This window comes from Talpa europaea, assembly GCF_964194135.1.
Source record: "Talpa europaea genome assembly, chromosome: 5".
Classification (NCBI taxonomy): Eukaryota; Metazoa; Chordata; class Mammalia; order Eulipotyphla; family Talpidae; genus Talpa; species Talpa europaea.
In genome coordinates this window covers 47,066,907-47,081,264 of record NC_140071.1, presented here as the reverse complement: position 1 = coordinate 47,081,264, position 14,358 = coordinate 47,066,907, and the positions used below count along the sequence as shown (strand labels likewise).

Below are 14,358 nucleotides of genomic sequence, written 5' to 3'. Positions count from 1 at the left end.
AAATATTTACCCATTTGACTACCTTCTACAATAAATTTTATGGAAGTACAATAGAGTCAAACGGACCTTGGCACATTGTATTAATGATAATGACACAACATTTAAGGTGCTAAAAATACAAAGGTCACTGATATAAACAAAGATTTTGTTGTTGGGGCTTGAAGTAGTTTATAGAAACTGATAGCCATTACAAAGTCCTAGAAATTACTCAAAAACACAAGCTTCATGTCCTTCCCTTCTCCCTCCAGTTAACTAGTGAACAAGATAACTAAAAAGCTAGCTTTTGTCACAATTAAAAACAAAGCAAGTTTCAGTTATCTCTTCTTGGGATCAGTAAACACTCATCCTATGTCCTCTCTCCACAGCGTTTATACCTCTAAAGAATGACAGTGATGGTGATGATGATGACTACGACAATGACAACAGCAGTAAATAAACAAACATTGAACATTTACTACATATCAGACATTTGGGTTAAGGGCTTCATAGGATTATCTTTTCCAACTCTCCTAAGAACAATACAAGAAAGAAATAACCTATCATTAATCTATTTTTTAAATTTTTTAAAAAAGATTTATTTATGCATATAAAAGCTGGGGTGCAGGCCAGAGGTGTGGGGGTGAGAGGATCCACGAGAGACAGAGTGGGGAGCAGAACAGGCAGATCCACTGAAATACACTGCTGAGGGGAGCAGCAGGTGAGAGAGCCTGCGGATAGCTTTACACAGTGCTGTGCTTAACCCCGCGTGCCACCAGGGAGGCCCCTAACCTATTTTTTAGCTAAGAAAATAGGGAATTTTAAAGGTTCAGTAACTTGTTCATGGTCACACGTATGTAGTATGTAGTAAATGGAGCTTGGGAGTCCATCTATTAAACTCCAACAGTAAGAATAAGTCACTATAGTAACTATTATGCTATAATATTAGAATTAATTAGTGGTTTCTTATTGCTTATTGGTAAAAAAAAATTATAAAGAAAGGTTTCATTAATTTATTTGCTCACTTGAAAGACTTCTGTTGAGTATTATGTACTAACACTACACCAGATGATTCAAAGATATAGGCTGTGAGTGAGGCTAATAATATGTGATCTTTGGATAAATCAGATATGTTATTATTAAAATATCAGTTCTATTTTTTTGCTGTAGGCCCGAGTGGTTGCTGCTGAAATGGGCAAGTTCATGAAACCCAGGAAGGTGGTGCTGGTCTTGGCCGGACGCTACTCTGGACGCAAAGCGGTCATTGTGAAGAACATTGATGATGGCACCGCAGACCGCCCTTACAGCCACGCTCTGGTGGCTGGAATTGATCGCTATCCCCGCAAAGTGACAGCTGCCATGGGCAAGAAGAAAATTGCCAAAAGGTCAAAAATCAAGTCTTTTGTGAAAGTGTATAACTACAATCACCTCATGCCCACCAGGTACTCTGTGGATATCCCCTTGGACAAAACTGTTGTCAACAAGGATGTCTTCAGAGATCCTGCTCTTAAACGCAAGGCCCGACGAGAGGCCAAGGTCAAATTTGAGGTGAGGTACAAGACTGGCAAGAACAAATGGTTCTTCCAGAAGCTGCGATTTTAAATGTTTTGCTTTGGTCATTACAAATACAGAAAAAAAAAAAAAAAAACCCATGAAAAAAAAATAAATAAAAAATAAAATAAAATATCAGTTCTAGGGCCTCCCCGGTGGCGCAGCGGTTGAGCGCTGGGTTGCGAAGCTGCCCGCAGCCTCTGCTGCTCCGGTTCGATCCCCGGCTGCTCCCCGGCCACCAGAGGAGGGTCCCACATGGCGCACAGACCTCTCCTGCCGCCTGCTGCTCCCCTCAGCAGTGTACTTCGGTCCTTCTGCCTGCTCTGCTCCTGGCTCTGGCTCTGGTGAATTCTCTCACCCTCCCGCGCTTCTGACTGTACCCAGTGCTTGTATAAACAAACAAACAAACAAACAAATAAATAAATAAACATGCCTCTATTTAAAAAAAATAAAAAATATATCAGTTCTATTTGAGCACATAAAAACAGCATCTTCTATAATTGTTATTCTATAAATTTATTATTGGAAATGGAATACTGGAGCAGATCACATACCTGAACATTTCTAGACTATATTAACAAAAATTACCAATATTGCTTATGCGGTGAACATGCCATCTATACAAACAAAAAAGGGGAAAAAATATCTTTCATTTCCACATTTAACTTGCAGAATACCACAGCTTGGTTTGGGAAAACCATGGACTTATGACTAGAAAATGAGAGGCCTTTGCTTTTTTCCTTTGCAGCATTATGAAAGGTGAAGACCTGACTACCTAATGAATGTTAACACTGCCCTTCACCATCACTTCAGAGAAATAGGTATACTGCAGAAATTCCAAAAGATGTTAGCTAAATTTCAAGGTAGAACACTGCCATTTTGGCTGAACTTACTTTAATTCAAATCAAAGAGGTATATGTGGGAGAAGAGAAGAAAATAAGATAAAACTACTAAAGCTTACAGGAATAATTTGTAGGGCTATGTCATTAACCTGTCCCATACATTGCCCACTATACTTCTATCCATCATTTTAAATATTGGAAGTGCATAAATAGTTAAAACTAAAGGCGGGGAACTGTATTTCTATGTTTATGTAAGTATGCATTAATATTTTTCACTTTTACGTCACATAACCAGTACATATGTTCAATACAACACATATATATGAACATTTGTATTTAATTAATAACATGGATATTTTACTTACCTTTTATATCATTTTTATACATGCTCTGCCTAGTACATAAGTCATACATAGTTGTATATCAGAGGTACAGGTATAAACAAATGTGGGACGATTCCTTAGTTTGGGAAAGGTGCTTGCTTTATAAAAAAAAAAAAAAAATCAATACAATTTCCCCACAGATTCATGATGTAAAATTCTATAATCAAGGCTTGTAGATTTGTAATTATGGTATGTCAGCTACATTTAAACAAGAGTGTTAAAAGATTGTTAAAGTTAAACTAACACAATTGCAGTGTGAATTGTCCTAGTCTCATTCTAATCTACTGGTGTCACTTTCATTTAATCAGAGGAAAACTATGGGCCAATGTCAGTGCTATTTCCAATGCCCGAACATTCTTTGTTCACATTGGATTTTAAGCCATTACCACTCTAAAATGGCTATAAAAAGATATATTTAAGAAAGTATTTTTAATCAATTACTCACCAGTGGGCTAGTTTAGCAGGCTTTATTAAAAGTAAGCTGGCTTTAAAGTTAAGTAACTTTTCAGGTTAAATAGATGAAAACATTTTGTTCTTACAAAAGAATTTCTTGAACTTACCAAAAATCTAGTTTAAATAACAATGCAAATCCTACTTGGAAATTTATGATGTACATATATCATTTAGCTGAAATACCATGTCAACATTTAAAACATCAATCCTTGATTTCCTTCTACTTTAATGAAAATTAGTCTAAATTACTGACAATTTAAATTAATACAGAAAACAAGCTACTTTGGCAAGGATTCATATTTACAGAAAACAAAAGTTTTAAGTTAGGTACAACATCCAAAACACAGTTGTGTTATCTGCAAATTATCTCCTAATAAATCACAGCACAAACAAAACAATGCTATGTTAGCTAGTTACAGAAGAGGTATTAATTAATCATTCTGGTTTACTTGGGACTGTCCCAGTTTTAGAATGAAGGTTCCACATCTCAGGAAACCATTCAACCCCAGGTGAACTGAACTACTGATACACCTAGATATCAAAATGAATAAAATAAAAAATAAGCAAAATATAAAATTAATAAAAAAGGATTTATAATTTTGCACTGGAAAAAAAGAAAAGTGGAGTAATATTTGGTAACTTCCTCGTACATTTGCCACATTAGCTGGGACCCAGTTAAAGCTATCAGTTGGTCTGGCAATCTGCCTGGATGATAGATCCAAGTCTTTAAAAAAGGACTGACAGGCCCATACTACCAAGTAATACCCACCACCAATGAGATACATTTAAACAAAAGTTTGCTCCAAGAAATTTAGTATCGTAATTCATACAGTGCAAAATTCTCTCTAGTTTCACAGATGGATCAATCCTGGCAAACATTCCTGTTGCTCGAAAGGGGATATTTAAGGAATCTGAGGAGTCAGAGGCTTACTACCAAGGCAGTCTCTTTGCTGTCCAACTCTCACAAGTCATTCCTAGTAACTATACCCTTCCCTTGTCTCTAAGGACCTAACCCCTGTCTTGAAATGCATAACTAAATCAGACAAATTGCCTTGTTACCATGTGAGGTAACAAAGTTTCTAGGACTAGGGGCCTGGGAGGCTTCTGCCAATTTTTCTAGGGCATAAAATAATGTGTCTGAATTTTGATTCTACTTTCTGTTATGACTGTCATCCGTTAGATAGCCTTCACCATTTTGCCAACATGGTGGCACTCTTTCACTCATTTGATGATGTAAATACCACCATTTATTTATTGCTTTCTTCTAATCTCTCTTGGAGAGAGATTAGAAGAAATCTCTCTTCTTCTAAATTTCTTGGAGCAAACCTTTGTTTAAATGTGTCTCATTGTCTCATAGCAATTGTTCTGCCTGTCAAGATTTCTTCCTAAAACCTACTACAGGAAAGTTTTGGATCACTGAGTATCCTATCAGATTTGATTAAACACTAAACTCTAAAAGTCACACCACCCCCAACATAGTCTGCCTAAATTGAACTGTAGGACCCAATACCTCGACTATATTTCTAGTAGTTCTTGATTCCTGAAGAGAAACTGAAGGAACTGGGGGCATGAATGATGACTTTAAATCTCTTCTTCCAAATAAAAGTTGTAACTTCTGAAGAGAAATAAGACTATGAGAAATGAGCACCTGACTAGAAAAAAGGTGCTGAGAACAGAAACTGACTTTTAGACCAATGCTTTTAGAAACTAATGAACAGAATTCCATTCATGAAACCAAAAACATGCCCAAACTATGAAATTAATGAAGAAGTCTTTGAAATTAAATTTGGAGGACAAAAATGCATTTTATACAAACTTTTATGATGAAAAATTTAAAACAGAGAGAATATAATGAAGTCCCATAATCATTCAGTACCAACAATTATTATACTACTGTATCTGCCATATCCATTTTTTTCCTCTGCTGAGGTAAAAAATGAAGATTTTTAAAAATAGGATATTTAAACAGAAGATGGAAAGTCATAGTAATTTCAGTAGAAAATAGCTTATTGTCCCCTTTGGCTTGTTCTTTCTTCTGGTGGGAATAATAATAAAGAAAGAAAAGGTAGGTAAAGGTGAAGAAACCAGTTGGTCAGATCAGACATTTCTACTGCAAAATAACCTGCTTCTTCATAAAGCTGTTTATCTTTTTTCATGAATTGCCTTATCAAAGTTTGATCTTCTTGTGTCTGAACAATAATGTAATATGCACTGGAGTATCTAACAGAAGTCAAAAATTATGACTGCACGATAGCTATTCAAATAGCATTCCCATCCTCTGGAGGAAAAGAGTAGGGGACAATATTTATGAATACAGATGAGTTTCTAGTAAGACAAAATATAAGTAATAAACAACTAAAATTAAAATTAGGTTTAAAAAAAAATCTCATTTTAGTATATTATGGGGAAGCTCCACACCAAAATGTCAATAGAAAAGTCATGAAAAAAAATGTAGATATTTCCACTAACTTATAATTTTGAGTTGTAAATTATGAAGGGGTTTTACAAAATTGATGAAATTAGTGAAGAATTAAAATCTGATAATGCTCTATTATTGGAAATAAACTTAGAACAAAACTTTAGTTCCAAGTATTAATTCTCATGATTACTTGGGAATTTTTGAAAGCCTAAAAACTCAGCTTATTAACTATCTAAATGAGTGTGTTTAGAATACATATGATAAGCATATAGCACTTGACCTGAGTAATGTTATAAACTAATATCGATCATAAGGATGACAAACGACAAAGTTATATAGATAATTAATGGGAAACAACCATAAGAAGTCATTTCTCATAACTAAAGTACTCTCCATTATATCCTGGTACTTCTGCCAAAAGTAGATTTACTAAAATGACATAACCAAAGTAAGCCTAGCAAAAGTGAAAACATAGCTGTGAAAAGTGATGGTGCAGGGCCTCCCCGGTGGCGCAGCGGTTGAGCGCTGGGTTGCGAAGCTGCCTGCAGCCTCTGCGGCGCCGGTTCGATTCCCGGCTGCTCCCCGGCCACCGGAGGAGGGTCCCACATGGCGCGCAGACCTCTCCTGCCGCCCGCTGCTCCCCTCAGCAGTGTACTTCGGTCCTTCTGCCTGCTCTGCTCCCAGCTCTGGCTCTGGTGAATTCTCTCACCCTCCCACGCTTCTGACTGTACCCAGTTCATGTATAAACGGAACAAACAAATAAAACATGCCTCTATAAAAGAAAAAAAAATAAAAAAAAAAAGTGATGGTGCAGATTGCTTATATATTCAATTACACATCTCAATTTCCCTCCTATACCAGACATTTTTAAAAACACTCTTTTTATACATCTGTTTCCCTCCTATACTAGACATTTTTAAAAACACTCCCTTTTTTTTGGAGCGTTGTAGCTTAAAATAGAAAGTTACAGATTAGGAACCTTGGTTCTCTTCCTTGATCTCCTTGCTTTCCATACCACTAGCTAGCACTGTGACCTTAGACAAATTTAGTTTTTCTAACTTTATTAAGCTTCATTTTCTCAGTCTGTAAAATAAAAATACAATATTATTATTTAACATTTAGCCACTCACACTGGCTACACACTGTCTTAAACTTAGCATTAACCACAGCAACTTCATGAAGTGGGTACCTAGTTCATTTTACAAATGGATAAACTGAGGCACTTTGCAATGTTATATTCAACATATAACAAATGGCAGTCAAGATTTGAACCCAAGCAGTATCACTTCAGAAGAGACTGTATGTACATTTCACAACTACTCATATTCTCTCCTTACTACCTTACTACCTTCACTGCATTAAGGATATTTTCGCAATAATAAAGCTTCTGGGGCAGGACAGTGTGTGATGTGCCAAGACTCGGATGCACTATCTTTAAAAGCGAATTTACTCTCCCCTTTGCCTTGTGCTTTCTCATGGTGGAAATAGTAAAGGAAAGAAAGGAAGAAGTCAGCAGGCTGGAAATCAGACATTCCTACTGCAAAAAAACAAAGCAAACAAACAAACAAAAAAAAACCCAACAACAAAAAACCGACTACTTCATAAAGCTGCTTCTCTTTTCTCGTGAAATGCCTCATCGGAAAGTTTAATCTTCTTGTGTCTGTTCAATAAAGTTCTAATAAGCACTGGAGAGTCTGACGAGCCAGACATTAGGCCCAATTCCAGGATAGCTACTGAAACTGCATCCCCAGCCTCTGGAGCGAGCTCGGGAACGTCGCCTGGCGAGTCAGGCCACACAAGTTTGAGGAGTGTGCTGAAGTTCACGCCCCGCCAATTCAGCCTGCGAGTCCGGCCTGCCCTGTCAGCTCACAAGGCTCCAGCAGGGCCTCCCCTCTGCCCAAGGCCCGGCTCTGGACGTCTGCCCTAAACTTCGGGGCCGGGCTGCGCGTCCAGCCGAGGCCAGGGAACGGGCCGCGCCGCCTCCCCAGCAGGCAGGCCCGCAGGGCGAGCGGCCGCGCGCGCACGGGAGGCCCCGCCAGCGCCGGCCCAGCCTCCCCCGCCGGGCCGCAGCCCCTCCGGCTCCCGGGCCGCGGGCGCGCGGGCGGCAGGCCCCGGCCGATCCCCGCCGCTCCACGGGCCGGGGCGTGAGGCGAGAGGCAGCGGGAAAGGCGCGCCCCGGCCCGCGCGCCCCGCTCGGCCCCGCCGGGTGCCCGCCCGCCGCGGAGCCCAGACGAGGCCTGGGCCCGGCGCCGCCTCGGGCCTGCGCTCCGCCGGGGCTCTCGGGCCGCCGAGCGGCGAGGAGAGGCGGCGCTCGCGGCTGCGCCGTTCGCAGCTCCTTACCGCTTCACCACGCCGGTTTTGATCTTGATCTGCCTCACGCGGGGATCGGCCATGGTCCCTCGAGCGCCGCGGGAAGGAGGGGCGGGGAGCTGAGGAGCCGGGAGCGACGCGGCCCCGAGGAGGCGGTTTTGTCCGCGTAGCCGCCGCGCCCGCGCGCATGCGCACACCCCGGCGCGGCCCGGGCGCCGCAGCCACACCCGGGCGGGCGGGGGCCGGGATCCCGCGCGGGCCTCGGCGCTCCCGCTGCGGCGGCCCCGGGCAGCACCCTGTTCCCCCTTCGCGGAACCAGCCTTCGTGTCTCTCCCACAGCCCTCCTTTTAGTTTGGGCAGTTACTCTTTTCCAGGTCTCCATAGCCTGGACTTTTGGGGAAACTTAAGTTTCTACCTGGATAGGGTGGTTTGTCCCTGTCATTGCTTTCCAAGATTATCCACCCAATGCATGGAGTGACCTAAAAACTTTATTAAGGATATTTTCGGTGTTATTGTCTGTTGTCAAGGGGGCATCGTGATGGATGTTTAATGAAATTAACTAAAATCATGCACTCAGTTAAAAAAAAATCCTTACCCTCTATTTTAGACTTTTGCAAAAAAATTGTCTATAGATAACTTTTCTCACAAAGGAAATCTGTAGAACTTACTCAAGTGATCATCACCTCTTTGTATCTTAAATAGACAACTTACAGAATGTTTGTGGCACACAAAAGATTGGGTTTCGTGGTCAAGACAAATCGATTGACATTCAGGGTTTCAAATCTTGAATAGCTAGATGACATTAAGCGCAGAAGCTACCTAACCTAACTCATGAATCTGTATCCTTGTGTGCAAAATGGAAATAATAGTGTCCACTTTACAGAGTACATGGAAGACTAAAGCTCAATGCCTGATACACAGTAGCTAACTTTTGACTATTGCTTTATATTTTCAAGAAACTGTTACAGGGCAGGGAGAGGGGCAGCCCAGACACAGCAAATCTGTCTGCTCTAAATAGGTTCTGCCATTCACAGCATCAACACAAAACATATGAGATTTTAATGGGGAAGGAACTTTAATACAATTAGGAAACAATACAGGAAAGGCAAAGAATATAGATTCTAAATCAAGCACCCAAAGTTACCAATCCCCTCCTGGGTAAAAGTCCACCCAAGCAGGATTGGCCCAGAATAAGGCCCCAAAGCAAGTCACAAGTCTAAAGCATCTTCCAGTGGGGACCTACAGAAAAGGATCAGAAACAACCAGACAAGTCTGGAAGGAAAAGAGCAAAATCATAATCAAGACAAAACCCGCCATTGCCATTTCCCCTCGAGGTGGCCTCTCGCCCACATCTGTTTCAACCAGTCCAGGACCAAAAGGCAAGTGCAGTTTCTTCACGTGTCTCTCGGCAACATGTGCCTCCTCTAGGTCTCCTTCTGGCTCTCTATCCTGCTTCCATCCTTCTTCAGTCTTCTCTGCAGCTTCTTCTCTCCCTGCTCATCTCCATCCTCCCTTGGGTGGGGCAGGAAACCTGGAACCTCCCCCTTTCCTGGGGACCACCCTGTTATAAAATGTATATGGCATAAAATGGGTGCACCTCCAGGGAGCTCGACTAGGCTCTTCTTGATGGAGTCCCTCAAGGAACACAAAGAGCCCCATTTTTTCTTATTTCTTGATACCATCCTTCAAAGACACATCTACCTGACTACTTCTACCCTTTCCTACAATTGATCAGAATCCTTCTGTCTTTCATGGCTAGCTTTGGATACCCTTCTACCCTGCCAGTCCCAGACCCTTTGTTTAAATCCAGGATCAAAATCCACATCCTTGAGATAGTCTAACATGACTGACCAGTGTTCCTTGGATGCTTTGGGATCACCCAATATTAACTTTTATTTTTGGCATATTATTTTAAAAACATTTGTTTTTCAACAATAGTTCAGAGAGTATATTTCACCCTCCTCTTGAATTATAAGCATTGTTAGAGACAAGAATCTTGTTTTCTGTAAACCTTCTTCCCCTAACCTCCACACAGTGGGTGCTAAATTCAGTGAATATTTTCATCTGATTGACTGGCACAATGAAATACAATTTCAAGTGGCACAGAACTAGGAAATACTGGGGAAAAAATAAAAACAAAACAAAGCCAAAAAACCACCAAAGCAAAATACAATAATTAGAAATCCAATAGATGATTAATGTAAAACTACTGGGCAGCACCATAAGGCTAAGAAGTAACAACTGAAGCCATAACACCACCTCCTAACCCCGCCTCGGAAATGTGCAGCTGTGGTCCTTTCTATGGTCAAGGCTCTTCCTTCAGTCAGGGAACAAAAGTCATGAAACCCATCATATTTTCCTTTTCAGCCTTGGTTTAAAGAACCTCAGAATTCAGTTTTGAGCTGATTAGCAAGTTTCCCTCAGTCTAGGTTTTCTGATGTAAACATCTACTGTCTCCCCCACTCCCATTCTACCTTCTTTGTCTTCTGTTTTAATGATTTTGTACCTGTGCCTTTAGTGTAAACTAAATAATAAATTAGGTCCTCCCTGGTGGTGCAAGGGGTTAAGACGCTACCTATGAAGCTGTCCGCAGCCACTGCAGCATGAGTTGTATCCCTGGCCCAGGAGCAACCCACATGGTGAGCAGACCTCTCCCGACGCGCCCGCTGCTCCCCTCAGCAGTGTACTTTTCGGTCAATCTGCCTGTTCTGTTCCTGCTCAGTCTCTGGTAAATCCTCTCACCCCGCATATCTCTGGCTTGTACCCCAGTTCTTGTATGCTGTAGGGTAAGGTAAAAGGTATCAGGCTTTTCTGCCCTCCCGCTATCAGGATAGATGAGGGAACCCTGTGGTCCTGAATGCATGCCTGATGGCGGGCACCTGAAGTGGGTACACCTGCGCTAAGACTGTGCTTTTAAGGGCGGCGTCACAGGGACGCCAGAAAAAGCTGAGAAAGCAGCAGCAGAAGCCGAAGAGAAGCTGAGATCACCAGAGAGCCCAGATAGAGTGAGGATTTGCTGGGGGCTGGGAGGCCTGCCAGCCTCCCGGCCCCCCAGCACCCCTGCCTGCCATATGCCTGGTGAACCCCAATAAAAGACCTGCAAAAAACCACTGAGGACTCTGACTGCTCCTTTACCCGATCTGCATGGGATCAGAAAACCTGCACTGTGGCCAGTCCTGCCCTTACATATGCATAAATAAATCTTTTCAAAAATAATAAATATAACACACCAATAAAAAGATATTGCTGCTGCTGCTGCTGCTGCTGCTGCTGCTGCTGCTGCTGCTGCTGCTGCTGCTGCTGCTATTGTTGCTGGTACTGTGTATATCCAGGTCCAGGTCCTCAAGAACACAGTGTGTTTATCTGTGTCTGTATACCCACATTGTATGCTTGAGGCTATGGGTTAAGATTATGGAGTTAGGCCCCATCCCCTAAGGATAAGGGATCAGGTAGAATTAGTCTTAGTATCAGGAGTTTGTAAAAGTGGTGGTTAAGAGCATGAACTGCCTAGAGTCCACCCCCAGCCCTGCTTCTTACTAACTGTATAAACTTGGCCAAGTTACTAATTACCCTGTGCCCCAGTTTCCACAACTGTAAAATGTGGGTGATAATAACAATACACATCTGTGGTTGCTATAAAACTTAAGTAAGTTCATACCTATGAGATGCTTAGGGCAGTGCTGCTACTTATTAAGCCCCACATAAAGTGTTCATTAAATAAGTAATTGGGGAGAAATTTTCTAAATTGGAACTAATGTATAGCTATGATGTACATTCCATAGGAATGTAGAAATGTATGTAATCATTAATGATAAATTAATGTTTAACTGAAAACTCATTATAAAATGCACCCATGTTGGACTTATTTACCACTATATCTCAGCATGTAGCAACACCTGGCATGTAATAGGCCACATAATAGTTACTCAATAAATATTGGTTGAAAGCATAAATGCATTTGAAATTTATTTTTGTTTCATTTAACAATATGTCACAGGAGCTTCCTAGTCCAGCAAGAGAGTTACTAAAATGATCTGAAAGTCAAGAATCCCTGCTTGCACTGGGCTTTTTCCCCCCTGTTTCACTTATCTGTTCTGGCTTTCAGAATCATTTCTTGAATAAGTAGGGTAATAATCACTTCCCAGCAATTGGGAAGGCTGTTCTGACCCACTCACTAATCTGGTGATTCAGAACACTGCCAACTTTGAGTGGGGCACAGTGCAAAGATGGGCTCTGCACAGGTCTAGACTGCAGTGTAAGCTCCCCTGCCATTCAGGCCATCTGACCTGGAAGATCCAATGATATTGATGTATCTGGTGGTTAAGGATGCTATGTGGCAGCAAGGGCACAGAGCAGGTTTTCTGTGATTTGGCAGACGAGGTAAAGGACAGTCCTGGAGCCCTTGATGGCTTTCTCAGGCTTTTATTGAGCTTTTACGTGTAGTGCAGCAATCAGGTGCACGGCAGGCAGCAGGGGTGGGGGCAGGAGGGTGGCAGGCCTTTAAGCCCCAGCAAGTCTTCACTCTGGTCTTCTCTGGCTTTCTTTCTCCCCTTCTCTCTCCTGTCTCTCTTCTGCTTCTGCTTCTCTCCCCAATATCTCAACACTGCACCCATGGCCCACAAAAGTAAACAACACAACTTATAGCAATGTAACAAACACAGGTGCCCCCTCAGGCAGGACGATCCTAATGGCAGGAGGGCTGAAAAACCTGAAAATCATTTACCCTACAGAAGATTACAGGAGTAATCATTATTGTAATCTTAACACTGTGGGAAAGAGCATTAACCTGTGTGGACTTCTGAACTTTTTCTCCCATCACATTCCTACAGGAATCCCCTGGTTTAGGAAAATTCCCCTACTCATTCTTCTGAAAATGCAACTATGAGTACAATTCATATTTTAGAGTATATGGTAACCAGAGGAACCCAGGATTTGGTTTTGTCAATCTTCTTGTCATGACTGATCTGATGAGAGTTCACTAGCAGCCTGTTCTAATGAGGACAAAAGATGAGTTAGGCCAATTTAATTCTGACTCAGGATTTAGGAGTTAGGAAGCTTAGACTACTGCCAGTTAACTATGCTTACATATTTACTATGCTACAAAAGATTCATAAAATACTCAGATGGCTAAGAAAAATGAAACTATGTATAAACTGAGGAAGTTTGTCCTTAGAAGAAAACAATGAAGCAGGAGGATGGAAAGAAACAGAAAAGGCTTTGTAACTGATGAAAGAAGGAAGCAGAAAGGAGCTGCCTCAGTTCATAACTTCTTAATCCTGGCTTCCACAAGGCCTAACTGTACTTTAAATATCCCAGAATTCCCCCAAGCCATTATAGCAGGTCCTCTCCAACCCCCCACCCCCAAATTTCCATACCTTAATTCTCAGAACTTATCGATTTTATGTCACATGGCAAGGGACAATTAAAATTGCAGATGGAATTAAAGTTTCTAATTCACTGATTTTAAAATCTGCATCATCTAGGTGGACCAAATGACTTGTCAACCCAAACTGAGATTCTTTGTATCCTGCAAGGCCCAGGCATTTCCATGGTCTTGGTAAAGAGCTGCTTCTGCTAGCCACCTTTTATTTATTTAATTTTTTAAAATTTATTTTTATTTTTTTATTTTTTAAGATTTATTTTTTTTTTTATACAAGAGCTGGGGTACAGGTCACAGGCATAGGATGGTGAGAGGATTCACCAGGGAGAGTTAGGGAGCAAAACAGGCAGATGATGGAAATACACCGCTGAGGGGAGCAGCTGGCGCGACAGGAGAGGTCTGCCACGCCATGTGGGAATCGAACCCATGCCACAGAGGCTGCAGACAGCTTCACAGCGCTGCGCTCAACCCGCTGCGCTACTGGGGAGGCCCTATTTAATTTTTAAAGGTTTATTTATTTATGTATACAAGAGCTGGGGTACAGGCCAGAGATGCAGGGGTGGGGGGGCAGTGAGAGGATTCACTAGAGACAGAGCGGGGAGCGGAACAGGCAGATTGACTGAAATGCACTGTTGAAGGGAGCAGTGGGCAACACAGGAGAGGTCTGCCTCCCCATGTGGGTTGTTCTCTGGCCAGCCTGGGATTGAACTCGTGTTGCAAAGGCTGTGGAAGGTGCTTAATACCTTGCGCCACCTGGGAGATTCTGCTTGCCATATTTTAGAAAGGAAAGTTACTGAAGATGTAATACACATAAAGAAATTTGCATAAATAAGGGTATAACTCAAAATGTCACAAAAGAAACATCACCATGTAACAAATATTTTGATCAGGAAAGAAATTATTACCAATGCCCCCAACTCCCTTGCCCCCCTCCCAATCTTCCCCCATCCCTCCAAGGCAACCACTCTTCTGGCCCCCAGCACCACAGACTATAGTTTGCCTGTTTTGGAACTTTATATAAATGGAATAATACAATATGTACTC

At 41.9% G+C, this 14,358-nt stretch overlaps 2 protein-coding genes across 2 annotated transcripts in view; one reads left to right on the top strand and one right to left on the bottom strand.

Annotated features, from left to right (window-relative positions):
- TBCA (tubulin folding cofactor A) overlaps positions 1-8,083 on the bottom strand; it is a gene marked incomplete at its 3' end in the record, with an annotated part of 68,412 nt that extends 60,329 nt beyond the window's left edge. Inside the window, exon 1 of the mRNA XM_084234269.1 lies at positions 7,965-8,083. Coding sequence (XP_084090395.1) covers positions 7,965-8,017 — 53 coding nt within the window. The 5' untranslated portion in view covers positions 8,018-8,083. The remainder of the gene's footprint in view (positions 1-7,964) is intronic.
- LOC311171430 (large ribosomal subunit protein eL27-like) lies at positions 1,168-2,293 on the top strand (the record flags this gene model as incomplete). The annotated part of the gene is made up of 1 exon (XM_084234266.1): positions 1,168-2,293. One exon carries the CDS (start codon positions 1,168-1,170, stop codon positions 1,576-1,578), a length of 411 nt encoding a protein of 136 aa, XP_084090392.1. The 3' UTR covers positions 1,579-2,293.
- Positions 8,084-14,358: the final 6,275 nt, after the last annotated feature.